This window comes from Symphalangus syndactylus, chromosome 6 (genome assembly GCF_028878055.3).
Source record: "Symphalangus syndactylus isolate Jambi chromosome 6, NHGRI_mSymSyn1-v2.1_pri, whole genome shotgun sequence".
Classification (NCBI taxonomy): Eukaryota; Metazoa; Chordata; class Mammalia; order Primates; family Hylobatidae; genus Symphalangus; species Symphalangus syndactylus.
The window spans coordinates 22096343-22123355 of NC_072428.2; the positions used below are offsets into that span (position 1 = coordinate 22096343).

Here is a 27013-nt window from a genome sequence, read left to right on the forward strand (position 1 = left end):
GATTTTATTCCCCCCACTCTGCTGCAAAATGAAACCTTTATAATGAAAAATCAAAATAAATGTCTAGAAAAAGGAAATAAGACATGTGAAATGCAAGCCCAGTTTTTAAAATTAGTATTAGCTAGACATAAAATTACTGTCAAATTGCTATGTAAGTTTTTTAAAAATTCACCCTTTACTTCTGAAATTAACTTGCTGCAAACCAGTAAGTTTGTGGACCTGTCCCGGTTCACAGACCACACTTTTAGTAGCAGCCATGTGATGGTCAAGAGCATGCGTTTGGGAAGCAGGGACCCCGGTTCAACTCCTGGCTGATTGACTTACTAGTTCTGGAACTGGGACAGGTCATTTAACTCTTGCAAGCTTGCTTCCTTGTCTGTAGAGTGGAAAGACCTCCCTTACAGAGTGGCTGAAAAAGTTAAAGGAAATTTTGTCTATCTTTTCACGTCTATCATGAAGCCTAGAAAATATAAAGCGGCAGGGAGCAAAAATCACCCAAGGAGAAGGTTCAAAGCAAGCCGCTTTTTTTGCCCATAAGTGGGTTGCCATGCAGTGTAAGTTTTTAGACGTCGTGGCCAGAGTTCTGTGCAGCCATTTGTCTTTCTGGTCTGAGAGAAACTGACCATAGCAGGGCTTGGATCGAAGAAGCTGGGGACCTCCATCTCCAGCTGCCTTCATGGTTTTTCTGAACTTTTGGGTTATCTCCTTCTGTTTGGATGGGAGATTCCACTTCTTTCTTGATTTTCTTGTCTACACGAAGCAGGAAGTGCGCTGCCAAAGGGTTCTCCACCAATAACAGTAAAACAACAATAAAAATAATTAAAGATAATGACTTCTACTTTGTTGAGCCTTTGAAATGTTATTTCAACAAGGTTTCTCTTTGATGCTATCACAGACTCTTTGATTTCTCCTCCTTGTGGTCCTGTGGTTCTGCCAAAAGTTATGACATTCAGACCTGGAGAAACGGGAGCCAGGTTTCAACTTATTAGCAGCCAACTTAGCTGTACAACTGGCTGCTGTGAGGCGGGTTCACTGGTGGTTGTGATGCCAGTTTCTACCACCCATGGAGCCCAAGGGCAGGGTTGGGATCTGGCATTTCAGGGTGCAGACTCCTCCTGTCCTGGGAAATGTGGGGCAGAGTTTGACGGCAGGCAGTGGTCCTGGAAGGAAGAGTCCACAGGAGGTGGCCTGTAGGATAGAGGAATAATAATAATAGGACATTAATCATAACAGTGCTATGTTCAGCCCTACCAAGTACTTACTCTGTGCCAAGCATGATATTAAGTGCTTTACATTTATTGTTTCTTTGAGCCCTCAAAATCGGTAGGGTAGCTACTATTTTTTCCATTTTACAGATGAGGAAACTGAGGCTCTGATAACTACATAAGGGATTTCTCTTTCTCTGTAAGGAATCGCCAGGGGTGGGGCTGAAGCTAACCTCCGGGGGAGCCTCCCTGAGTTCTCAAGCCTACGGGAATACGGGCTGGAATTAACAGTAACAGGCCCTGATTTGAGGCCAACTGTGTCTGACTTGAATCAATCTATCAGTTCATCTGGTGATTTTCAAACCTGAGTGGACATTAGAATCACTGAGGGAACTTCTACAAACTAGAGATGCCCAGGTCCAGCCGCAGACCAATGAAATCAGGGTCACAGGGATGGAAACCAGGTGTCAGTAACTCACTGCCCTCAGCCCTCTTGGCCCTAGGGTTTGTCAGGAGCACCCAGGCAGCTGAACTCCAGCGGTGGGGATGAGCAGTCAGGAGTAGGGAGGAGTGAGGAACCAGGGGTGGTGGTGGAGGGGGACAAGGAGGACTTTCCTGGTGAGGATCTCAAACTCCAGGGGTGTCATTTGTCCCTGTCTGGAAGCCAAACACTATCACCGTGGCTGTCATGGGAGAATTTAGCAGCTAATGAGCTCAAATCAAGCCTCAGCAGAAGTTGTATTTTAAAAAGAAATGAATGTGTAAGGTGAATTCTTCATTCTCCAAATATTTGCTGGGCACCTAGTATGTAACAGACCCTGTGCAAGGTTCTGGGACACAACAAAACAGAACACCAGATTCCCAGAAGCAGCATGAAGGTTAATTGAGTAAATGAATGAACTGGTTCTGCCATGCATTTCATGGCACTTCACTGGCCAAATTAAAACCTGTTCACTTCTTCCACCTTAGGGTTAGCCATGCCCATCTGTGGAGGGGCTCTCTCTAAGGAATCACCAGGGGTGAGGCTGAAGCTGACCCCAAAGGAGCCGCTTTTCTTAGAGCGGAGGTGCCTGCAGGTGCCAGGGCTCCTTCAGCCCATCCTTTCTCAGCATTGTGGCCTCACACAATGATGAGCCGTTTCCTGTCTGGGGCTGGTGAGATATTGAAAATACTTGAGTAGAAACACACCACAGGATATGGGGACCTAAGGATCCCACAGACTCCAGCAGGGCAGGGTGCAGCCCAGCTCACAGTGAAGTCCATGGACTTTGGAGTCGAACAGACATGAATTCAAGTCTAGACGCTACCATTTTCTAGCCACGCAGCCATGGCTAGTTAACTCAACCTGCGGGCTCTGAGGTGTCCCTGTGGCCAGGAGAATGAATACATGGGGTCAGGAAATGTTTATCAGATAAGCCTCAAGTTCTTTTTTTTTTTTTTCTTTGAGACAAAGTCTCACTCTGTCACCCAGTCACCCAGACTGGAGTGTGGTGGCACGATCTCTGCTCACTGCCACCTCCGCCTCCTGGGTTAAAGCGATTCTCCTGCCTCAGCGTCCTGAGTAGCTGGGACTACAGGCTCCTGCCACTACCCCTGACTATTTTTTGTATTTTAAGTAGAGACAGGGTTTCACCATGTTGGCCGGGCTGGTCTCGAACTCCTGACCTCAAGTGATCCGCCTGCCTCGGCCTCCCCAAGTGCTTGGGATTACAGGCGTGAGCCACTGTGCCCAGCCATAAGCCTCAAGTTCTTCATCTGTAAAATGGGAATAACACCCCCTAGCACTGTAAGGATCAAATTAAATCATATTTCTGGGGAATTGCATACGTTGTACATAGTGAGTCCTTAACAGGTGATGATGGTGGTGTTGGTGGTTGTAATTGGTGCTGAGACAGAGGGACCTTCTCCGCTGAAATACTTTGGGTTTTGTACAAGACAGTGCAGGGAAGAATTGCCACAGAGCCTGGCCCTGGCTGGTAGAGGCTGGGAAAAGAGACCCAGAGAGATTCCCTCAGTCAAAGATCTGGGGTGAGGCCCTTGGGGGTGGTGGAGAGAGTGGGGATGTCGAAAAAGAAACCAAATTACCCTAAGTTCCGGAGGAGACAGGCCCTGCCAAGTATTTAATTCAGCAAGAGTGAAATGAAAGGGAAATGAAATTGGTATTGTGCATCTAGGTGACAGTTTCCACCTCCGCCTGTTGGCTGCGGGGCAAACAGTAATTATGCACTAAGGCAAGGGAGCTTCAGCTAGGAACATCCTTGGAAGAATGCAGGCTGTGAACTCAGACTTTGTCTTCTTTTTTTCTCTCCCTCCCCTCTGCCCTCCCTGCCCCCCACCAGGTGACTTGGTCTCCCGTGCCATGCACCACATGCAGGGGCGCCACCCCCTGTGCCCGGGCGCCAGCCCCGCCCGCCAGGCCCGCCAGCCGCCACAGCCCATCACTTGGTCCCCCGACGCCCTCCACACTCTCTACTACTTCCTGCGGTGTCCACAGATGGAGTCCATGGAGAACCCCAACCTGGACCCCCCGAGAATGACTCTGAACAATGAACGGTAGGGATCTTCCTTGGGCTGAGCACCTGGTGGGACGTGCTCCCAAACGTGCATTGACCGACTGACTGACACTGACTGACGACTGACCGACAGGGCGAGAAAGGGGCCCTGGAGCTGTGCTGTGCCTGTGAGGAGGTGGCCCGGGAATTCCGATGGATGAAGGCCTGCACTGGTGTGCAGTGGGATTTTTTTTTCTCTGAGCTGATGCAGCATGGGGCCACTGAGGCTCGGAACATGTGCTTCAGCCTCTATGCCCAGTCTGGCATGAGCTCACTGGGCTCTCTGAAATTCAGCTGCCTTGTTATAAAATGAGATAGTCACACCCACCTAGAAAGGTTAGTGCTGAGAAAAAGCACGTGGGATGGGGGCTGGGTGGGAACTGGCCCTTGGCCAGTGGTAGATGTCACCTCTTTTCATGGAGTTATCCCATTCAAAAGTGATCAAATGATCATTGCTGCCATCATTGTTATGAGGGGTCTTGGGTGTGTTTTGCCCCATCCATTCATTTAACAGAAGAGACCATCATGGCCCTGGCAGCTCTCTGATCTCCAGCAGGTTAGTGGTTGAATAGCCCCTGGACTCAAGCCTGTGGGCTCCTAGTCAGGGACTTTCACTAGAGGGTCCCAACACTTTCCTAGCTGGGAGCAGGGCTGCAAAGAACAGATGTGCAGGTTGTGTACTGCACAACGGAACCCAGTGAGGGGCATGAGTAGGGGATGCACGTGGGGCCATGTCAGCCTGAGGACAGGATACCTTTTCTTTTTTTTTTTGAGACGGAGTCTTGCTCTGTCACCCAGGCTGGAGTGCAGTGGCACGATCTCCGCTCACTGCAACCTCCGCCTCCCAGGTTCATGTCATTGTCCTGCCTCAGCCTCCAGAGTAGCTGGGACTACAGGCGCCCGCCACCACGCCTGGCTAATTTTTTTGTATTTTTGGTAGAGACGGGGTTTCACTGTGTTAGCAAGGATGGTCTCGATCTCCTGATCTCGTGATCTGCCCGCCTTGGCCTCCCAAAGTGCTGGGATTACAGGCATGAGCCACCGCACCCGGTCTTAGGATACCTTTTCTAATGCGTTTTCTCCGAGGGCTGCCTTTTGAAATTTTCTACCTGGAAAATATGCTTTTTTATAACTTGCCCCAAACATTGTATGTGCTGGCATGAGCCTTACATGGAGGCCACTGCTTGGCCACTTAAGGTAAGGTCTGTCCATGGGCTCAAGAGTTGTGTGTTTGAGGGTCCAGGAAGCGGGAAAGGCTTGCACTCGGTTTGGGAAGCCCCATCCGCACACATTTCACCACACAGTGAGGCCCAGGAAAGGCAGAGCCCACGGGACTCGGTGCCCCACCTGGAGGGAGACGATCTGAGACCTCAATATTGGAAGTCCTGGGGGCTCTGCAGTCCCCTTGCCCGGCTGCCCGCTGTCTTTGGGGGGCATTGAGTCTCATCAGCTCTGTGATCCACAGCTGACTCCACAGCCAGGTCTGCTTCCTCAGTGCCCCAGAAAACAAAGGCACTAAGGTGGTTTTACTGAGTGTTTACTGTGTGCTAGGCACCGTGCTGAGCACTTCACAGGCGGATACTCACTTAATTCACATACTACCAAGAAACAGGTGTTCTTCAGAGCCCCATTTACAGATGAGTAAGTGGAGGCATGGAGAGACTAACTGGCCCCACGACACAGGCTGTGCCCCTTATAACCACCACACTGTACCTCCTGTCACTAAGAGGAATGTAAAACAGCAGTGGCCCAGTACACGCGTAGTAGGGTCCCAGTAAATGGTACCATTGCTGTTATCAGTACTAGTATCCTTATGTCATCATTGTTTTACTTCTCTGGGAGTTGGAGGACAAATGCAAGTCTGAGGAGGGCCACCCTGGGCCTGACACAGCAAGAAGGCTGCAGGTGGAGCCCTGGGCAGCCTGAAAGACTCCTTTGGTGGGAGCTGGGGCCAAAGCACAGGCCCTAAGCCCCAGCTGTTCCTGCTTTGTGGAAAAGTGTTGTGGTTGAAGGAGTTAACTGGGAAGGAAAAAGGGCAAGGAAGACATCTGGGAGGAGGAGGCAGGAGGCTTGCTTGCTATTTGGTAAGGTGCTGGGCTGAGGCCGGGTCACCCACGCAAAGGTGACTGGGAGAACAGGAGCCTTCTTCGGCCTGTTGCCCTGGCTGCTGGGCCCTCAGGCTGTCATGGCTATAGGCCCAGGGGCAGGCATTCCTCTGCTGGCACTTTCTTCCGCCCCCCCCGGGCATCTTTGTCATGTCCTGTGGCTTCCCCCCCAGGAGGGTCCCCAGCCCCCTGTACTCTAACACACAGCATCAGGGTTTCTTCCTGATCTGAGCTGCACAGCCCTATGTGGTTATAACAGCTGAACTTGCATGGTAATAGACACACGTGCATGTGTTTACGTAGCCATTTATTTAAAAACCGCACTATCTGTAGCAAAAATAAATTGGTAGCAAAGATATTTTTCCATGAATCATTTCAAATGAATATCAGACACATGGGGAATTGGAACCCCCATTAGGAAAAAAAAAAAAAGGGAACCAAAATTTTTAAGTTTTGACACGGAAAGGAGGATACCCTAAAAATAACTGAGGGAGCCGACAGCCCGACGGCTCCCTGGTGGCCTGGCCCCTGTCGCTGAGCAGATCTGCTGCCCTCTGGCTCACTGACAGGGAAGGCCCTGGAGGCTGTGGGGATCCTTCCTGGGAGCATTGAGCTCACAGTATTACTGCAGGCTGGGCTGGGCCAATGTCCCATCAAGGCCCCAGCACGCTGATACCCTCACCAGAGCTCTGAGGAAAACCTCTCCTGATGCAAATAGTAGCTGAGTTTGCTAGGGTTCCAGAGTGACAGAGCTTTGCTTTTGTGAATTTGGGAATGTGTGCTGTCTGTCTGTCTCTTGCTCCACTTCATCCTCTTGAAGCCCCCTTCTGTGTCCCACCTGGAACCATGGAGGACTGAGTTCACCCAGCCAGGATTGGACGGAGCCCCTGATTTCAAGGTGACCGTGGTTGTCTGGCTGTAGAGGCTGTCTGTTTGGGGACTGGTGGCTCTGTGGGTTTGTTTGGGATTTAGTGACCTCCTTTACTGCCTTGCACACATGGGAGAAGGAGCTCAGTTTGGTGATATGGGTTTGGGAGCATGACACCATTGATGGAACCACTCAAGTCTGTACTCATATTTCTGCTTTAAAGAAAGGTACCCTGATTCCTTCAATTAGGGGCTATGTCTGACCACATCCATGGCAACAAAGGGAAGGGACCTGTGTTCATTTCTTTTGTGTGGAGCTCACTGTGGCGTTCCCTGCTAAGCCACCTGCTGCTGCTGCAGTGTTCGCTGGGGACTTCACATCTTTCCATAAGGGGCCTTCTCCCCAGAGCTCTCTGCTCTGGTTTGGGAGGAGAGACAATGGGAGGAGGGAGTGGCAGAAGTAGCAGGAACTCCGAGTGGTGAGCGGGCAGTTTTGCAGGGAATGAGAAGCCTCTAACCTCCTTTCATCTACTGCTGCAGTGAGCCTGGTGCATCAAGAAACAGTACAGGCTTTGGGGCAGAGGCCTGGGCTCAGAGGGCCCTTCCATGCCTCAGGCTCCTCACCTGTAAAATGGCGCTAAGTAATTCTATCCAGTAGGACAAAGTGAGATAACATACACCCTTCCTTTAAAGCCCATTTCTAGCTACTTCTAGGCCCAAAGAACATCAGCAAGTTTGGTGCTATCATTACCTCCATCTCACAAGTGAGGACAAGAGGCCGCGGGGTACCTGGCTGATAAGGGGCAAGGCCGGGATTCAAACCTGAGGTCTCTCTCACCTCAAGGCCCTTGCCTTTCCCTCTGCCAGGCTGTGGCTTTCCCAGCTGGCTGCTGAGACCTGATCCTACAGCTCTGAGGCATGCTGGGTGGGCCCTGGCCTTTGGGGCCACCTTCTCTGGGGCCATTCCAGCCCCACCCCCTCACTATCCTGGGAAAGCTCTGCAGCTGGAGCCTCCCTGCACCCTCCCAGGATGCCTTTCTCACTGGCAGCTTTGCATCCCAGGCACCAGCCAGGCACCAGGCAGGGTCTAAAACACAGAATTAGTCACAGCTGCTGCCCTGCAGGGTGTGTCATCACCCGAGATCAAGCTCAGAAAGTGAAAGAGCCTCCTGTCAGGGATCCAGGTTGCCCAGGGAGATCGGGAGCCTCCTTCCTCTGAGGTCTAGAGGAGAATGGACAACCATCTGGTTAGACGTGGCCCTTGCTGGTTGTGCCTGGGGGCAGAGGGATGGGCTAGCTGGAACAGAATCTTTGGCAGAGGATATACCTCCTCAGCCATCACCCTCCTGGGGAATGAGAGGTCTGGGGCAGTAAGGATAAAGACTACGCAGACACGTGGGAAGGCAGGAGGGCCGCCAGCTTGCCAGCAAATTGCTGGAAGGCAGCGTCATCAAGTAGAGGAGACAGAGGGAGATATGCAGTCAGAGGTGCAGAGGGCCTGAGGTCGACAGGAGGTGACCATTTCTCCGCATCGGAACCTGGGCTGCCGGAGGGCTTGGGGTCCCCCAGGCACCCTTCCAGACTGCATCTACTGTGAGCAGCAGCAAAGAAGCCAGACCCTTGAGGAGTGGCCAGGCAGAGAGAGTGGGAATGGCAGAGGGCCACTGGTCCACAGAGCGGTCCGCTTGCTAAGCCTCAGATCCTGGCCTCTTGCCTCGTTCTCCCAGCCCTGCACAGCACATCTCCACCTCTGTGGAGGGAGGCACACTCAGAAGGCTTGGAGCCTGCTGGTATCCAGGACATGAAAACAGGAGGAGTGTGGAACCCTTCCCAGAGTTCTGATTTGGGGTCAGGCCTAGAAACCTCTGGTGTCATGACTTCATGGCCAGCCAGAATCGCCCCATCTGAGGAGGGCCCGGCTATTCAAAGGCGTGCATTTGAGATCTACCTTGCCACTTTTTATAACCTTCAACCAGTCATTTAACCTCTTCAAGGCTCTTAATCCTCTGTAAGGTATGCGGACCCAATGAGTTAACATATTTCTGGGGTTTTCTTGGAAACAGGGTCTTGCTCTGTCCCCCAGGCTGGAGTGCAGTGGCACAATCTCAGCTCACTGCCTCCTTGACGTCCTGGGCTCAAGCAATCCTCCCACCTCAGCCTCCCAGGTAGCTGGGACCACAGATGTGCCCCACCACACCTGGCTAACTTTTTAAAAATTTTCGTAGAAATGGGATCTCACCATGTTACCCAGGTTGGTCTCAAAATCCTGGGCTCAAGCAACCCTCCTGCCTTGGCCTCCCAAAGTGCTGGGATTATAGCCATAAGCCACTGCACCTGCTCACTAAATCCTTTTAGAACAGGGCCTAGGACACACTGAGTATCTGTTCTTACGATTATCAGCACGATGGTTTGTATCAGGCAGGGGAGCAGCATATACAGAGTCCAAGTGGCTAGAGGAAGCAAGGCACCCCGGAGAGATGGGCGACGGGGAGGAGCAGAGCAAGGGAACATGGGCACCATGGTGCAGGATGGAGCACAGAAGTGGACGGACCTTGTGGGCCAAGACACACAGGGCTGAGCTTGTGGCTGAGAAGGTCCTGCCCCCATTGGTCCAGCTATTTGTGATTTGCTGGGTTTTATTTGTCCTTCTTCCCACACTTCCCTTCTTGGGGCCTGAACCCTTCTAAGAATAAGGGCAGAAGAGGGTCCAGGAAGCCCCTCCCATGCTGCTTGCCTTGATGCTCCTATAAAGGTCTGCCCTGGAGAAGTCTGATATGTAGTTCTGCACCCCCAGACGGGTTCAGGAGAGATGAGACCAGGGTGCTGATGTGATACTAATCTTGCTCTCCAACTCACATAGAGCTCTTTTTGCTAGGGCTACCAGGACCTGCTCAGAGGTTGAAGCTCTTGTCCAGGTGAGATCCTGGCAGACGATAAACGTGTGTCCGGCCCAGCTCTTGGCTTCCCTGTTCCATATCAGGCTAGACAGAATTTCAAAGAGCTGGAGCCAGCGACCGTGTCAGTGCTCTGGGTTCCAGCCACTTTGTTGGAAATGCACACCTGGGGCTTTTTTTTTCTTTGAGACTGGCTGACTCTGTCACCCAGGCTGGAATGCAGTGGCGCAGTCATGGCTCACTGCAGCCTTGAACTCCTGGGTGCAAGTGATCCTCCCACCTCAGCCTCCCAAGTAGCTGGGACTATAGGTGCATGCCACCATGCCACCTGGGGCTTCTGATGGTGACCAAGGGGAGGAGGGTGCCATGAGCCTCTTGGGTCACCCCAGAGGTGTTATCTCGGCTACCTTCTAGGAGTATGACCATGTCAACTCATCTTCCTGGGCCTCAGTTTCCTCATCAGTAAAATGGTGAAGATAGTAGTATGGCTCCTACGGTTAAATGAGATAATACAGTAAAGCACTTAGCTCGATGCTAGGCACATCAAAAGTGCTTATTAAATGGTGTCTCCTCCTCATTATAATGGCCATAAACACATTTAGATGGCATGTTTGACACTCAGAGCGGGCTCTGTTTATTGAGGTAGCATGATACTTCCTAAAATGTGATTCTCAAGTGATATCTGGGTCAGTAATACTACTACTAATACAGTTACTAATACTACTACTGATGATATTACTACTAATTAACCACTACCACTATGACTAATAATAATACAATTACTAAGATTACTGCTACTACCAGCATTACCACTACTGCTAGTTACAGCGAGCATTATAGAGCACACATTCACAGACAGATACCGTCTTAAGTGCTTGACTTACTAACTCCTATTTCTCCCTGGACCCCTGTGGATCCATGGAGAAGGGCTCTAGGAGAATGATAAAGAGTGGCTTATGAGTCTCCAGCCTGATGAGGGAGACAAAAGCAAGACGGAAGTAAACAAATGAGCAAAACCCACCAGACAGTGCAGGGGGAAGCTCAGGTACGTGATGGTGCACGAGGTCAGCCCTCAGGCTCTGAAGCCTGCCTGGATTCCAATCCCAGCCCTGCCACTCACGAGCTGGGTGGCCTCAGACATGTCATTTACCCTCTGTGTCTCAGTCTCTTTTTTTTTTTTTTTTTTTTTTTGGCAGCGGGGCAGGGGTGGGGCAGGGGCCGGATGGAGTCACCCTCTGTTACCCAGGCTGGAGTGCAGTGGCGCGATCTTGACTCACTGCAGCCTCCACCTCCCAGGTTCAAGCGATTCTCCTGCCTCAGCCTCTCGAGTAGCTGGGATTATAGGCACGTGCCACCATGCCTGGCTAATTTTTGTATTTTTACTAGAGACAGGGTTTTGCCATGTTGGCCAGGCTGGTCTCGAACTCCTATCCTTAAGTGATCCGCCTTCCTAGGCCTCCCAAAGTGCTGGGATTACAGGCATGAGCCACTGCGCCCAGCCCAGTCTCTTCTTAATAGGGGATTAATAGTGCCAACTTCATAGGGGTGTTGTGGGGATCAAGTGAGTTAATATACATAAGGCACTTCGCATAGTGCCTGGTACACAGTAAGAAGCAGCAGCAGCAGCATCACATTTAAGAGGATTCTGAGAAGGCTGGAGTAGGTGGGGGACATGTCGGAGCAGACCTGGGATTTTTAACTGGGCCTTAAAGGACAGCCACAGAAGATTGGGAGAGGTGAATGGCTTGGGCAGCAAGAGTCATAGAAGGACTTTTGTTGTTTCAGAGCGCGAATTTTATAACAGAAATGGACCTACACTTTAAAAACAGAAAAATTAGTTGAGTGGTTGTTGTTGTTGAGACAGGGTCTCACTCTGTCATCCAGAGTGGGATGCAGTGGCGTGATCACGGCTCACTACAACATCGACCTCCTGGGCTCAGGCAATCCTCCCACCTCCGCCTCCTGAGTAGCTGGGACTGTAGGCCCACTCTGCCATGCCTGGCTAATTTTTTTATTTTTTGTAGAAACGGGGTTTCGCTGTGTCACCCAGACTGGTCTTGAATTCCCGGAGTCAAGGGATCTGCCTGCGTCAGCCTCCCAAAGTGCTGGTGTTACAGGCGTGAGCCACGGTGCCCAGCATTTTTTATTATATATATATTTATTTTATTTTCTCTTTTCTTTTCTTTTGGCTAGCCAAGTGAAACAGTGGGAGTGGAGAAGGAACAAGGAAGTCTGTAACTGGTTGTGATCGATCAATTGTAGAAACCACAGCACTCAGACCAGCAGTTGGTTTTTTAAGTCATCGCCGATTGTTGTTTATCTAGGCAAATGCTTCAAGGTCAAGCTGTAGGTCAGTGGTTTCCCAGTGGAAAAAGAAGTGCATCCTCTGAGCCGCTGTGGGATGAGGATCAAACCCCAGCTCTTTTCTTCTGGCTCTATAATCCAAGCAAATCACCTTACCTCTCAGAGTCTCCGTTTCCTCCTGCAGAAGGTAGAGATCTGAACTGTGCCTGCTTCCTAAGGTGGGGAAATGCCCTGATCCGAGTGAGGTACCACATCGAGGCACCTCTTTGTTCCATTCCAGATGCAGCAGGGAGAATGTTTCCCTCAGACAGCACTTTACATAAAGAAGACATGCCCACAGATAGGCTGTGTGTTCAGTCGGAAGAAGTGGGCTCGTTAATCTTTTGCTCAGCTTGCGAAAGTGTTTTCTTATCAAATAATAGAGATGATGGCAGTGGTAGCTTTATGCTACTGACTTCTGAGTTCCTTAAATACCATTTCAAGAAGATTTGCAATGTTAAGCTCTTTTCTTTCCTTTCCTCTCCCCCTTTTTGTGCATTAAATTTCCATCTGTTTACCCAAAATGGAAGTAAATGAAATAAGAATAGCTATTGGGTGAATTAAGTACTTGTTTCCGTGTATTCCCCAGGCTGGCACATCCACTAGCCTCTGAAGGGACTTGTTCACAGTCTACAGTGCACACAGGGAGCTTCCTTTCCACTGCCAGGAACCTCCCTCACTGTACCCTCTTTGTTTCCTTCAGAGCACCTTCCTCTATCTGAAGTCACCTTGCTCATGTCTGTTCCCTCCCCACTCCTCCGGAATGTAAGTGCCCTCGGTCTGCCCTGTTCCTGCCGTGTCCTCAGCACAGTCCCAGGCATGTATAGTAGGCAGTTAAATATTTTGTTACGTTAATGAAATAGGTGGTAGAACCTAATGGTTGGGTTCTTCGGAGTTAAAAAGGCCATGATATGGGGTCCCGGCTCTGCCGTTTACTAGCCGTGTGACTTTGGGCAAGTTATGTGATTTGCCAAGTCTCGGTTTCCGTTGCTTGAAATAGAAAATGACTTGAAATATTTCCAGAATTTTTTGTGAGGGGCGAATAAGGTAGCTACATGTTAAGGATGTGGCAGAGAGTAAGGTGTTTGTGCATGGCAGCTGCTATTATCTGAATAATCAGTTACCATAAGCCTGCATGAAGGCCAAAAGACCACGTTGTGTTCGATGAACAAGAATCCAAAAACATTTGTAACAACAAAAATCATATCTTCTCAGCATGCATGTCTTCTCTCCTTCTCATCCATCCCTCCCTCCCTCAGTCCCTGCTCTTCAGTCCATCTTAACTCAGCCCTCACAGTAGCTGGGAGCCAGGTGAGTGAGAAAGATGAGAGGCTCACACCTGTAATCCTAGCACTTTGGGAGGCCGAGGTGGGAGGATCACTTTAGGAGTTCAAGACAAGCCTGGGCAAAATAGTGAGACCCCATCTCTATAAAATAAAAATTAGCCGGGCATGGTGGTGCATACCTGTAGTCCTAGCTACTCAGGAGGCTGAGTGGGAGAATCTCTTGAGCCCAAGAGTTCGAGACAGCTGTGAGCTATGATCTCACCACTGCACTCAGCCTGGGTGACAGAGCAACACCCCATCTCACCAAAAAAATAACAAGGCAAAGAAGATAAGGTAGACAGGAAGACCACATCACAGATGGCTTGTTAAATGAGGCCCATTTTGGACAGGGACATCTACAAAATTTAGCCTTATCACAACCTACCCAAGGATTTCAAAGAACTCTACAAACTGGATTCCATTTACCTATGGGATCAAAGACGAAGCCGACTGTCAGTCACTCTTTAAAGTTGGTGATGTCCCTGGCCCCACGCCTGCTGGTTTAGCCATAATGCCTATGTGCAATGACTGTGGTTGCTGAAGGTTAAACTTGGAAGAGACCTGATCTATCTTTACATGGGCTGGAAGCATCTAGACAAAGTTTTACAGTTTACGGAGCTTGTTTAGTACACAGCTCTCTAACAGGCCTTTACAGTAGCTCTTGGAGGAAACTATTACATTCCCGTTTATAGGGAGCAGACTGAGGCCTTGAGGAGGTCCGAGGCATGCCCACCATCACAGCTGGTAAGAGACAGATCTCAGCTCAGGAATGGAGGTCGGTTGTGATAATAATAATGCAGTGAATTCACATTGCTCAGAGCGGTAAATCCCTTCCCCTCCCAGGAGGGGAGAGGGTGAGACCCCGGAGCCGGGGATCTCGATCAGCACCTCCTTTTCCCAGAGCGGTGTGGGCAGCTTGCTCTCAGCTACTTGGGGCCTCTTTCTCGGCATTGGCTGGCTCTGGGAGGCCGGCCTGGGGGTGGGCGTCTGCCCAGCATCCGAGAAGGAGCGAGCCAGGGATTCGGGGCAGGAAGTGTCAGTGCCACATAACAGGGATAGAGACAGGACAGGATCCTGGCCTGGCCTCTGACAAGCACCCCCCAGGGCTGGCTGTTGCATGGGACTTCCTGTCCCATTGTTGGACCCACCGGTCCTCACAGAAAAGAAGACTGGGAACTGCCGGGCCCAGGGAGCTTCATTCATTTGGAGTGTTTTTGTAACATGGGCAGCAACAATCCCCTTTGTCTGCAGTCTTGCCAGGATTCTCAATGCAGGGAATTCCCAACTCTAAAGGGAATTGATTTTGCTTTCTTAAAGAAGCCTGCTTCCGAGGCGAAGCTGGAGAGCATTCAGACCCTCAGGATGGGGGGAGGACAGGAGCTGGGTGGAATCTGGAGCCAAGCCCGACTGGTTCCTGGCGTGCTCTCACTTGCCTGCCAGGCAGCTCTTGGGATTTCTGTCCTTTTGCAAGACAGCCGCCCTGACAGCTGTCTGTGACTTGCCCCTCCCTACTTTCACTGCTTTAATATTTGTGGATTTGGGGGGAAAGGGCTCTTAAGGGACCTGGGGTGCACCCTCTGAGGCACTGGAGCCCAGCCTTCTGTTCCCGGCCAAGTTCAGGGCCTGACGAGGCTGCGAGAGCAAAAGCTGGAGGTTGGGCAGAGCGGTGCTGTGGGCCCCAAGGCGAGCCTTTCTCCATCACGCCTCCTCCCAGCTTTCCACCCACCAGGGCTCAGAGCATTTCATGCCTGCAGTTTGGTATCCTGAAAGACCCCCAGGGTGGTTTGGGGGTTTTTGTTGTTGTTTATAATTGACACATAATAACTGTTTATGTTTATGGAGTACAATATGATGGTGAAATACATGTATACATCCTATAATGATCAAATCAGGGTCCTTAGCGTGTCCATCGCCTCAAACCTTCATCAGTGCTTTATGGTGGTAACTTTCAAGATCTTCTTTTCTAGCTGTCTTGAAACATATAATACATTATTATTAACTATAGTCATCATACTGTGTAAGGGAATACCAGGACTTATTTTTCCAGTCTAACTATAACTTGTACCTGTTGACCCCCCTCTTTCCCCCAACCCCACTCCAGCCTCCAGTGACCATTCAGAATGGTTGGGGTTTTTTAGAGCCAGACTGATCACCATTGTCTAGCTATGTCGCCTTGGACATGTGACCTACCCTCTCAAAGGCTGTTTCTGCATTTGTAAAATGCAGACTAATAAGTATATCTCCCTTGCAGGGTGGCTGTTTCAGAAGTAACATATGCAATCTCACACCCACCTGGCACACAGTAGGCCCTCAGCACATCTCAGGAAGGTGGCTTTGCTGCTCAGAAGCCAATGCCAGCCTTCCCTGCAGCTGCCCTTGGGATGTGGATGCACAAAGCAGGGTCAGGCCCTGTCCTCTGAGCTTGCACCGTCTCTTCCTCTCTCTCTCTGGCTGGGCTGGAGTGTACCACCCCTCCATGACCCCCATCCCATCAACAGCTCAGGTCAAAACGCTGCTTGCCAGTCAAGAATTTCACTCTCATATCAGGCTTCAGGAGCCCTCATGCCTCTGCTTCTTCCTAGAAGTTTCTAGAAACTCTTCAGCTGACAGTCTGAATGGGTCATCTTTCTGCCTTATACTGTGAGAGTTGGGGAAGGTGAGTGCTGTGTGATTACAGTTAGCTGAATCCAAACAGGATTACCTATCCCAAGAGCCTAAACAAAAGTCCCCCAACCCTGGCCCGCAGCTCAGCAGATAGGATAAACCTCGGGGTCCTCCCAGGTCTGCTTTCTTGGCAGAGGCCGATGGGTGGTGGCAGGTGCCCTCGGGAGGGAGGGATGTTGGAGCAGGTTGGAGGTCCCCACCCGTCTGGCTTCCATGTGGTGAAAGAGCTCGTGGTCTCTGGTGAGCCACCACAAACACCGCTCATGGGAGAAGAAAGTGGGTCCCTGGCACATGGCTGCAGTGAGCCCCACGGGTGGGGTGTAGCCAGTAGGCCTGGGAGCTGCTTCCCAGTGAGGTGGAGAGATGCCGGCTTTCACACCTGCCACCCAAGGGTGTGGGAAGCACTGAGACCCCGGCCTGCTGGACCAGCTGCCTGTCCTTGTGCTGGGGCAGCCATGCTGGGGAGTTCTGGCCTGAGAAATGAGGCAGATGTCCTGGCCTTGCAGGGCTAGGAGCCCTCCCTGCCGTGTGGGAAAGCGAGGAGGGATGGAGGCCCACGCGCAGTCTCTGCTGGAATCTGTACCATCTCACCCACACGAGATGCTGCCCTGGAACCAGGCCTGGTTCCCAAGGACAGACGGCTGTGTACCCTCCACTGAGGCTCAGACACAGTAACATCTGCAGAACCACAGCCACCTTTTCCTATTCCTGGTGACAGCTCCATCCCTACATCCTAGCTGCCTTCCCAGAAGCCGCCTTGGCCCCGGGCTGCCGTGCTTCCCCTAAGAAGTTGTTGCATTTGGAACACTCTCCTGTGAAATAGCTGTCTTTTTACTGGGGAATTATTTCCTTTTTTCTCTGAAAAGAACTCTTTGCCAATACCCAAGCCAGCTCAAGCTTCTAGGAATTAAAGACGAAGCAGTTCCCCCTTTCGTTAGAGTGCTCTGGAGCCCTTCATGAACAGTCCTGGAGGCCGGGCGCGGCAGCTCACGCCTGCAACATAGACCTGTCTCTACAAAAAAAACACTTTTTAAAAATTAGCCAGGCATGGTGGCTGAGGTGGGCGGATCGCTTAAGCCCAGCAAGCAGGTTGAGGCTGCAGTGACCCTTGATCGCACCACTGCACTCCAGCCTGGGCAACAGAGGGAAACTCCCCTGTTTTTTTGTTTGTTTGTTTTGTTTTGTTGTTTTTGTTTTTTAAAAAAAATACATCCTGGAGTAAGAGCAGCCCCTGAAACCATGTTAGCAGCTGGAGGACTTTGCCTCCAGGAGTGAGAAACGTGCCTTGTGTTTATAAATTCAAAAATGGAGTTTCTAACACCAGCTTCTGTGCGGAGAGATGGAGAAACATCAGTGAGCAAAAATGCCTCTGCCTTCAGAGAAGATACAGTCCAGAGGAGAGACCGTACAAAACCATGCCAACCGAGTCATTGCAAATTGGACGAGGGCTGTGCAGGCACTAAGGTAGGGCTGAGTGCTGGAGGGCAGAGGGAGGCCTGCTTCTGAGGGGGTGACCAGGAGCACCTCCCCCTGCCTGCAGACAGCATGAGCCCGGCAGCAGGCCACTGTGGGCATTCTCTCTAGCCGAGGGCAGTACGATGACCATATGTTCTGGCGTGCCCAGCCCAGTTCTGATTTACACCCGGTAGTCCCAGTGCTGGTGGTAGCTCCCTTTTTCCCTCTCAAAAGTCATCCAGCTGGGCACGGTGGCTCATGCCTGCCATCCCAGCACTTTGGGATGCCAAGGTAGGCAGTTGGCTTGAGCCCAGGGGTTCAAGACCAGCCTGGGCAACATGGTGAAACCTCGCCTTACAAAGAACACAAAAATTAGCCGAGTCTAGTGGCACACACCTGTAGTCCCAGCTACTTGGGAGGATGAGGCAGGAGAATCACACAAGCAGAAGAGGTTGAGGCTACAGTGAGATGTGATTGTGCCACTACACCTCCAGCCTGGGCGACAGAGCAAGACTCTGACTCAAAGGAAAAAAAGTCATCCAGTTTGCATGACAAATTGTGGTTACTGTGCCTAATACACATCATCCTAAGATGAAGGAGATGGGCCAGCACCAGGTGAAGAATCTGAGTGGCTGTGGAATGTGGTCTTTAGAAGCTTAGACTCAGGGACACTGCCCAGGTTCATATCCCAGCTCTGCTCCTTGGCAGGTGCATGACATAGGGCAAGTGACCTCACCTCTCTGGCCCTCAGTTTCCCCATGTATAAAAAGGAAATAATAATAGTACTTACTACATCAGGCAGCTCTAAGAAGCAGATGAGCCACTAGGTGTCCAGGGCACTGTGGCAGCTGCTTAGTAAACGCTCCAGAAATGTTAGCTGTTTGCATTTTTCTATTACTCCTGGAGGCCCTGATTGTCACATGGTGGACCTCCCATCTCACTGCTAACAAACTCTCAGGCTCCTGTGGAGACCTGAAGGGCGACCCCTGGGGAGAGACAAGGGAAGTCACCCAGAGCTAGTCATGACTTGGTTGGCTCTAAATTTCTATCCCTACGTGTATCTGGGCAAGCTTCGTCTAGTGCCTCTAATCTGTACCAGATGAGTTTTAATAGGAAAAGTGTATATTCCCCCCCAGAGAGCCCAATGCCCCACCTCAAGCAGAAGTCACCTGGGCACAAGTGGAGATTCTGCTGTGGGCTCAGCTGTGGTTCAGAGGCAGCCTGGCTGCTGGAGGAGATGAGGCTGGGGGTCCGAAGAGGGAACCATGCCCACTCTGCCTCCAAGCCACGCCAAACCATTCTGGTTTACCCAGCAGTTCTAGAAAAATAATGAGTACAAGATGTGAGCTGGACTAGAAATGTTTCTTTTGTGCAGAGTGAAATCTGACTTAGCGGGACGATGTTGGTTTTTTATCCTACATGGAGGTTGTGGCTTGGTATTAGGCCATGGTGGCTGTGTGGAAATCTCAGGGAAGCTATGGTGAGGGCCTCATTGCTGGCCTTGCAGAGCCAGCCCTGACCTTCCCAAAGAAGACTGTTTGTGGAGCCGTCACTTGCTTAGGAAAAGCTTGGCATCTTTGCAAGTTCCTGACGGTGCCACTTGGCACCCCCAGCCCCAGCCCAGACAAGACAGGGAGGGGCGTGGGAGCACTGTGTTTCACGGCACGATCCACGAGAAAGGGTGAGTCTAGGGGAATGTGACCCCATTCAACCCCAGTGCTTGGCTCTGACTCCCACTGAAGGTGGGGCAAAGTTAGTGGAAGAATTTAGGGCTGCAGGTGGGAACCACGGGGGCCACCCTCTCCCTTGATCGTCATCTCTTGCCTGTCCTTTCCTGGACTCCCAGGGTGCTTGCAGGTGGGGCAGGCCACGGGTGATGGAGAGCTCTCTTGGAAGCAAGCCTGTGGCACAGTGTACCTCCCAGCCCTGGGAGCCGGGCCTGCACCCCAGAACGTTGTGTGCTCATACCCACCCTGTCTTCCCAGAGCTAAGCTTGGGCCTGGTCTCGAGGCCCTTCTTAGCTTGTGGGTGTGTCCAGGGTCTGCCTGAGTCTTTGTATCCAGCTCCTCCTGGGTGGATGGAGAAGGGCACAAACCTGCTGGCCTCATATGCTCAGCCTGCCAGGATGGGAACAGAGACCTGGGGCCTGTGCTTGGGCCCCGGGTCATGTGGCCTCTGGTTACAGGCCTGTGCCCCATCTGCCAACCTGACTTACTCTGAGGCCCCTGCCTACCCCAGGGAAGAACGGAGCGTGCTTTGAGCTGGAAACTGGAGAGGTTTCCTGTTCCATGTTGTTAAGATACCGCTTATAGGACTGTAATCCCAATAAATCACATGCTTGCTGAATGCAACAAGATTGTTGTTGTTGTTGTTTTTCCAGGCTACAGGGATCTCTTAAAACCAAGGCCTTGGCTGGGCGCGGTGGCTCACGCCCATAATCCCAGCACTTTGGGAGGCCAAGGCGGGCGAATCAGGAGGTCAAGAGATTGAGACAATCTTGGCCAACATGGTGAAACCCTGTCTCTACTAAAAACACAAAAATTTGCTGGGCATGGTGGTGTGTGCCTATAGTCCCAGCTACTCAGGAGGCTGAGGCAGGAGGATCACTTGCACCCCGGAGGCGGAGGTTGCAGTGAGCCAAGATCGTGCCACCTCACTCCGGCCTGGGTGACAGAGCAAGACTCCATCTCAAAACAAAACAAAATAAAACAAAACAAACCAAGGCCTTAAGAAGCTTATACTCTTCCATTTTTTAAAGGGGGAAAAATAGCTTTCTCAGTCCTGGTTCCATTGAGGAGCCTTAGGAGACCCTTGGATTGAACAATCAGGCTCACCTGTATGATTAACTTAACGGTAGATGAGACTGTTATGGCACCTGGGTCTAGCATCCCTATTGCAGCTGAATTGGCCGTGTAACCTTGAGCAAGGCGCTTAGCCTCTCTCGGTTTCCTTTTCCTCCTCTAGCAATGAGAGGAGGTGGTCAGGGAGTTCCCATGCTTCTCGTATAAAAAGACCCATTACCACTGGCCTACTTCGTGTGCTCCCCTTTATGTATACAAAGACAAATGCTACCAGAAAGCCACTGACCTTTTTAAGTGGCTTTGTCCATCTCTGGGATTTGTCTGCATGTATGTATGTGACGGTATTTAGGTTAGGCCTTTGGGCTGTTTGCAGCATTTGAGGACAGATCAGGGGTTGCTGATCCCTTGAAGTAATTCTCTGCTCACCCACCCTCGCCACCACACACGTTCATGACCCAAGGCCTCTGGGTCTGTGTTCCTTGCTGTTGCCCCTTCCGTTGTGTGAGTTTTTTCACTGCCAAGGCCAAGAGGCTGCACTGCCAGAAACAGCTTCCAGCTCACACTCGACATAGTGGTTGCATTTGTTTTCTCTGTTTTATGAGCTGGGATGGAGTGGGTGGTGGGCAGCCTGCTGGCAGACTTTTGCAGGCTTTACATGTTTATACTTGCTGTGGGGGGAGGGCAAAGAGTTGGCTGGACTTTCAGAAAGCTGGAGCTGAGGCATTTAATAGAACCAGATTCCTATAGCCCTTTTTGCTATTATATATTTTCTCTGTCAACAGACACTAAACTAGTAATAACAGTTAACATTTATGGAGAAGTTACCATGGTCCAAATATGATGCTAAGTATTTTACATGCATGCTCCTGGCTGTTTTGTGAGGTGGTCCTATTATTTATACCCATTTTGCTGATGGAACAACTGAGACCGGGAGAGGTGAAGTAACCTGCATAGACCCACATAGCTGAACTCATTGGGAATACACTGGATTCCAACCCAGGCCATCTCCCTCGGGAGTCCGTGCCCTTGGTCACCATGCAGTAGGTACAGCTACTATCATATGGAGTTTGTGAAATAAAAACAAAAGGGCCCTCACAATGAAAGGAGTTAAAAACCACGAACTTTGGCAATTTCTTCTTTAATATAAAATATGGCCCACAGGGGATGATGATCTGCCCAAGGTTATAGAGCAAGTCCAGTTGTATAAAAGAAACTAGAACTTTCTCCCAGTGAGGATGCCACAGGGAAGGGGTCTAGGACCTTCGGATCCCTTTGCCAGGAGCATGCATGCAAGCCATACACCACTTTAGGATTCACCAGACCGTGTGCCACCAGGGGCGAAATGCCAGCTCCGTGCCAGTGCCGCCTGCCAGCCCCTACCAGCTTTGTCTGAGCCATCAGCTGTGGTCTTCCACAGCAACAGTTCTCAAAGTGTGGTCCACGGACCCGTGAGGTCCCAGGGACTCTTACCAGGAGTCCACAGGGCCAAAACTATTTTCATAACAAAAGTTATTTGCCTTTTCATTCTTGTTTTCTCACAAGTATCAAGGAGACTTTTCTAGAAGCTGTGTGATATCGTGATGTCATCACTCGGATGGCAAATGGGACATGAGCTTGTGTGTTCATATGTTTCACATTTTCTCAGTTTTAATTTCTGATACAGCCAATATCCGTAGAATAACACACATAAACAAAAGCTCTTTGAGGTCCTCAGTAATTTTTTTTTTTTTTTTTTTTTTTGAGATGCAGTTTCACTCTGTCGCCCAGGCTGAGTGCAGTGATGTGGTGTGATCTTGGCTCAATGCAACCTCCACCTTCTGGGCTCAAGCAATTCTCCTGCCTCGGCCTCCTGAGTAGCTGGGACTACAGGTGTGTGCCACCACACCCTGCTAATTTTTGTATTTTTAGTAGAGATGGGGTTTTGCGAAGTTGGTCAGGCTGGTCTCAAACTCCTGACTTCCAGTGATCTGCCCACCTCAGCCTTCCAAAGTGCTGGGATTACAAGTGTCAGCTGCCATGCCCGACCAACTTTTAAGAGTATATATAGGGTCCTGAGACCAGGGAAACAATTGAGAACCACTATTCTGAGGTATCAGATCCAGCTAAGGAAAAATTCAGCAGGCAGAAAGGCTGAACAAAGGGAGCTTTTTCAGCCCCGACCCGGTCTCCTGGCTCTGGCCCTGCAGATATCTGCATTCGGGCATGGAACGGCCAAGCGCGGCCTACGGGATACGCAATAAGCAGGGAATGAGAACTTCTCTGGGATCTTGAGGATAGTGCACACATCAGTCATTCTCAGCCTTGCTCCTTCAGGCCCTTTCACCCTGCAGTTCGCACACAGCCACACTGTTGCAGATGGGAGTTTTTAGAGGGGTTTTCCAGAATGGCCAGACATGCAGGTCCAGCTCGTCTCAGCCTGCCCAGCAGACTCCATGGAATTACCAGGAAGGAAACAGTAGCTTGGAACCCACAGCCCATGGAAGACATGTTCCTGAGAAAGTCCATGAATTACTTCTCTTTTTACCTTCCCACAGATTCCAGGCCAGGGAGGTAGGTAGGCCAAGGAGAAAGGCCTGAAGGGGTCAGTTTGGGGGCCGGCACAGCCTTGTTTGTACATGTGGGCACCAGCCACCTCCCCAGAGGCAGAGGGCTAATATAGATTTCTGTATATTGAAAGTATTAATCAGTTTTCAATTCAGGAAGCAGCATTCTAGGTATTGTAAGCAGGAGATGATTTAATGCAGGGGGTTGGGGGTTCACAGAATCATTGGAGGAGCTCGTGGAGCAGGGTGTAGGCTGAGCATCCAGGAATGACGAATTCGCCCATTAGGGGAACTGCTCCCTGAGACAGCGCCTGGAACTGTGAGTTTGAACACCACCTCTGGAGCTGCAGTTCAGGAGTAAAGCTGGAATCCAGAAGGCGTTGCAGCCAGGCACGGTGCCTCATGCCTGTAATCCCAGCATTTTGGGGGCCGAGGTTGGCAGATTGCTTGAGCTTAGGAGTCGAGACCAGCCTGGGCAACATGGTGAAACCTCGTCTCTGCTAAAAATACAAAAAATTAGCCAGGCATGGTGGTGCATGTCTGTGGTCCCAGCAATTTGGGAGGCTGAGGTGGGAGGTTAAAAAAAAAAAAAAAGGCTTTGCTATTGCTTTTATCATTTCACCATCACTACCACTGCCTCTGAAGCCTCAGATAGGTGGAAACTGGACTGGAATGTTCTATAGGAAAAAAAAAAAAACAAAAAAAACCTCAGTTTTCATGACCTGGTTTGCTAGCAAAAACAGACAAAGGGAACACAAAGGTAGTCTCTGCCTCCCATTCACTTACCAAATCTCATGCAGCATATCTTAATGATAAAACCTAATTTCCAGAATCCCAGCTGCAAAGGAGTCTGGGAAATGCAGTTTTTAATTTTGCACCTTGCCAGCCAAGATGGTAAAGTGAGGGCTGAATGAGCCAATCCCCAGTGTATACCCACCAGGATTATCAATACTGGGTTTTCTCAAGTGCTGAGTTCTAAGGAGCACGAGGCAGGGGGATGAACAAAGATGCCACCTGATTAGACTTCATGATTTCCCGAATTCCCTCTTGGATTTCCCCTAGTGCAGCTAGGAGATGCCCTCTTAGAGATTTGGTAGCCACACGTGGTGCTTTGTCTTGGCTGTTGGCCACAATAGGGAAGAACGGCTGGCAAATCCACGGATTATCTTTTTGTTTACACTTCAGTCTCCAATGCTGATGGTTGAAATAAAGGCTTTTCCTGCAATCAGAAGGACTGATACATAGAAGCATGTCTCTAAGCTTGCCTTCCAGCCCTGTAATATAAGAATCGTGAAATCTAAAAATATTTGGGAGGAATTGGGCATTTATGTTTAAGGGAACTCTTATAAACAGAGGGATAATTCATGAATAGATTGTTGTTTCTTCCTGGACTACACGAGTTCCCCCCATAGAATCTCAGCTTCCTACTCTAATGAGTCAACACTAGGCTCTTGAAGATTATACACCATTCTTTTCTGGGCAGAAACATGACTTGGTCCATAACTGAAAACCTGGGTACACTATAGTAAGTTACTGATGTTCATCCATACTTTTCGTCACTCAGCAAAACTTTCTACTAATAATTTTGTTGTTTGTTTTTTGTTTGTTTGTTTTCTTGAGACGGTCTCTCTCTGTCTCCCAGGCTGCAGTGGGGTGGTGCGATCATAGCTTACTGTAGCCTCCAGCTCTTGGGCTCAAGCTGTCTTCCTGCCTCAGCCTCCCAAGTAGCTGGGACTACAGGCGTGTGCCAGCAGGCCTGGCTTCAGTGAACATTTATTGAGGACCTGCCATGTCAGGCCCCAGGCTGGGCATATTTTGGAGAATACAGAGATGAGGAAGTCATTGTTCCTGTCCTTAGAAGGAACAGTCTGGTTAGGAAGATGACATGCATTCATGGCTATTGCTCTAAAGGAGAGTTCTCAGTGATCTCAGAGCAGGAAGATATTTCTCTTTTTTTTTTTTTTTTTTTTTTGAGATGGAGTCTCACTCTGTCACCCTGGCTGGAGTGCAGTGGCGCGATCTCGGCTCATTGCAACCTCCGCCTCCCAGGTTTAAGCGATACTTATGCCTCAGCCTCCTGAGTAGCCGGGATTACAGGCGAGCACCATGCCCGGCTTTTGTATTTTTAGTAGAGACGGGGTTTCACCATATTGGCCAGACTGGTCTCGAACTCCTGACCTTGTGATCCACCTGCCTCAGCCTACCAAAGTGCTGGGGATTACAGGCGTGAGCCACCACACCCAGCCCCCCCTTTTTTGTGCGGCGGGGAAAGAGAATCTGGGAAGGCTTCTGAAGTAGGTGGCATTGGAATGGAGTCTTGAAGGATAAATAGGATCTAGACAAGCAGGGGTGAGAGCTGTTCGTTCTCCTGCGTAGATGGGAGCAGGCAGGGTGGGCCTGAGGTCCATGAGTGCTGGTGGTGTGTCCTGGTAACAGGGGTGAGCCACGGCAGGAGATAGGGTGAGGTTCGGTTCTGGGAGTCCTTGAGGGCCAGAGATAGCGAGGCTTGACTGGCCTGTGGCCCTCCCCTTCAAACAGATTGGTACACTCAGTGGACCAGTTAAGTGGCTCAAACCCAGGAATAGTTTCGGAAATGACAGAACCAGAACATCAGAATACCTTCCCAAAGGAAAGACCTTTAAGATCACTTCTGATTACAGAAAATCCCTGACTTATGATGGTGCAACTTACAATTTTTCAGCTTTACAGTGGTGTGAAAGCGATATGCATTTAGTAGAAACTACTTCGGGTACCCACACAACCATTCTGTGTTTCACTTTCATACAGTATTCAGTAAGTTACACTGATGTTCAACATTATTATAAAATACATTTTGGGTTATATAATCTTGCCTAACTGTAGGCTAATGTAGGTGTTCTGAGCATGTTTAAGGTAGGCTGTTCAGTAGGTGAGGTGTATTCAATGCATTTTCGCTTAGGATATTTTCAACTTGCTATGGGTTTATTGGGATGTAACCCCATCCTAAGTCAAGGAGCATTTATATTTCTTTGCCAGTTTTTAAAATAAAAGCATTCTTTGTCCTCAAGGAGAGAAGAAACTTTTAGAACTCTGGAGATGACCCGAGCTTTTGGAGACCTGAGATTGGGGTTCTGAGGGCAGCCCAGGCTGACTCCCTGGAGGTGGCTTACTTCCTAGCAAGGAGAGAGAATGGACATCTTTTTCCTGGCGGGAGCACTTAGCTGCATGTCAAGGGGAGAGACCACAGTGACCGCACAGGCCGGACGCTCCAAGAGCCCCGAGGGAGTTGGGGTGGCTGGAGGCCTGGCCGCCTGCCCCTGGCTGCCTGCCTGCTCCCTGGCTTAGTTTGAAAGGAAGGACAAGAGTGGCATCGGGAGGGGCTGGGAACAGGCAGGAGCTGGGAGGCTTTTGGGCTGTCATCAGAGAGAACAGCATGACTGAGGGACAGGGCTCCAGGGCTGCCTTGTTCCTGTGACAGAGCAGGGAAAGAGCTCCGTCCATTCTGGGCAGAGCAGGTGAGTGTCCCACGAAGTCATGAAGCCACAGACTGCCATCCGGGCCCCTCGGCGGCGGGGAGGTCTGTTGGACGGCGAAGTGGTCTCCTGAGGGGGCTTCAACACGGAGCCTTGCCAGAGTTGGCAGAGGACAGAAACGCGTCCCCGCCCCCCTGGCTTAATCTGAGCCGCTCGCCGAGGGCAGGGGCGGGCGCGGCCTGAGCCACAGTCAGGGCCCAGCAAAGGCTGTGCACATGGCGTCCCCTGGTGGCACAGAGCGGGCCTCATGCGCGGCGCCCCGGGAGTTTGCAGCTCTAGGTCTGCCGCCGCCTCTCCCTGCTTTTGTGGGCTCTTAGTGATTGATACTCGGACCTGCTAGTACCATTCCTCCCTGTGGGACTTGAGGCCGCTACTCTTTTTCTTTTTTTTTTTTTGAGATGGAGTCTCGCTCTGTCGCCCAGGCTGGAGTGCGGTGGCGCTATCTCAGCTCACTGCAAGCTCCAGCTCCGGGGTTCACGCCATTCTCCTGCCTTAGCCTCCAGAGTAGCTGGGACTACAGGCACCCGCCACCACGCCCGGCTAATTTTTTGTATTTTTTAACAGAGACAGGGTTTCATTGTGTTAGCCAGGATGATCGCGATCTCCTGACCTCGTGATCCGCCCACCTTGGCTGCCCAAAGTGCTGAGATTACAGGCGTGAGCCACCGAGCCCGGCCGAGGCCACTACTCTTTCCTGAGCACCAAACTGGGGGCAACCCTGGCCTGGCACACGAAGTGGTGTCAGCC

General features: G+C 50.7%; 1 protein-coding gene across 1 annotated transcript in view; it reads left to right on the top strand.

Annotated features, from left to right (window-relative positions):
• The window catches only part of ABTB2 (ankyrin repeat and BTB domain containing 2), a 207571-nt gene that overhangs the window by 157786 nt on the left and 22772 nt on the right, over window positions 1-27013 (top strand). The window contains exon 3 of the mRNA XM_055281951.2: window positions 3545-3758. Coding sequence (XP_055137926.1) covers window positions 3545-3758 — 214 coding nt within the window. The remainder of the gene's footprint in view (window positions 1-3544; window positions 3759-27013) is intronic.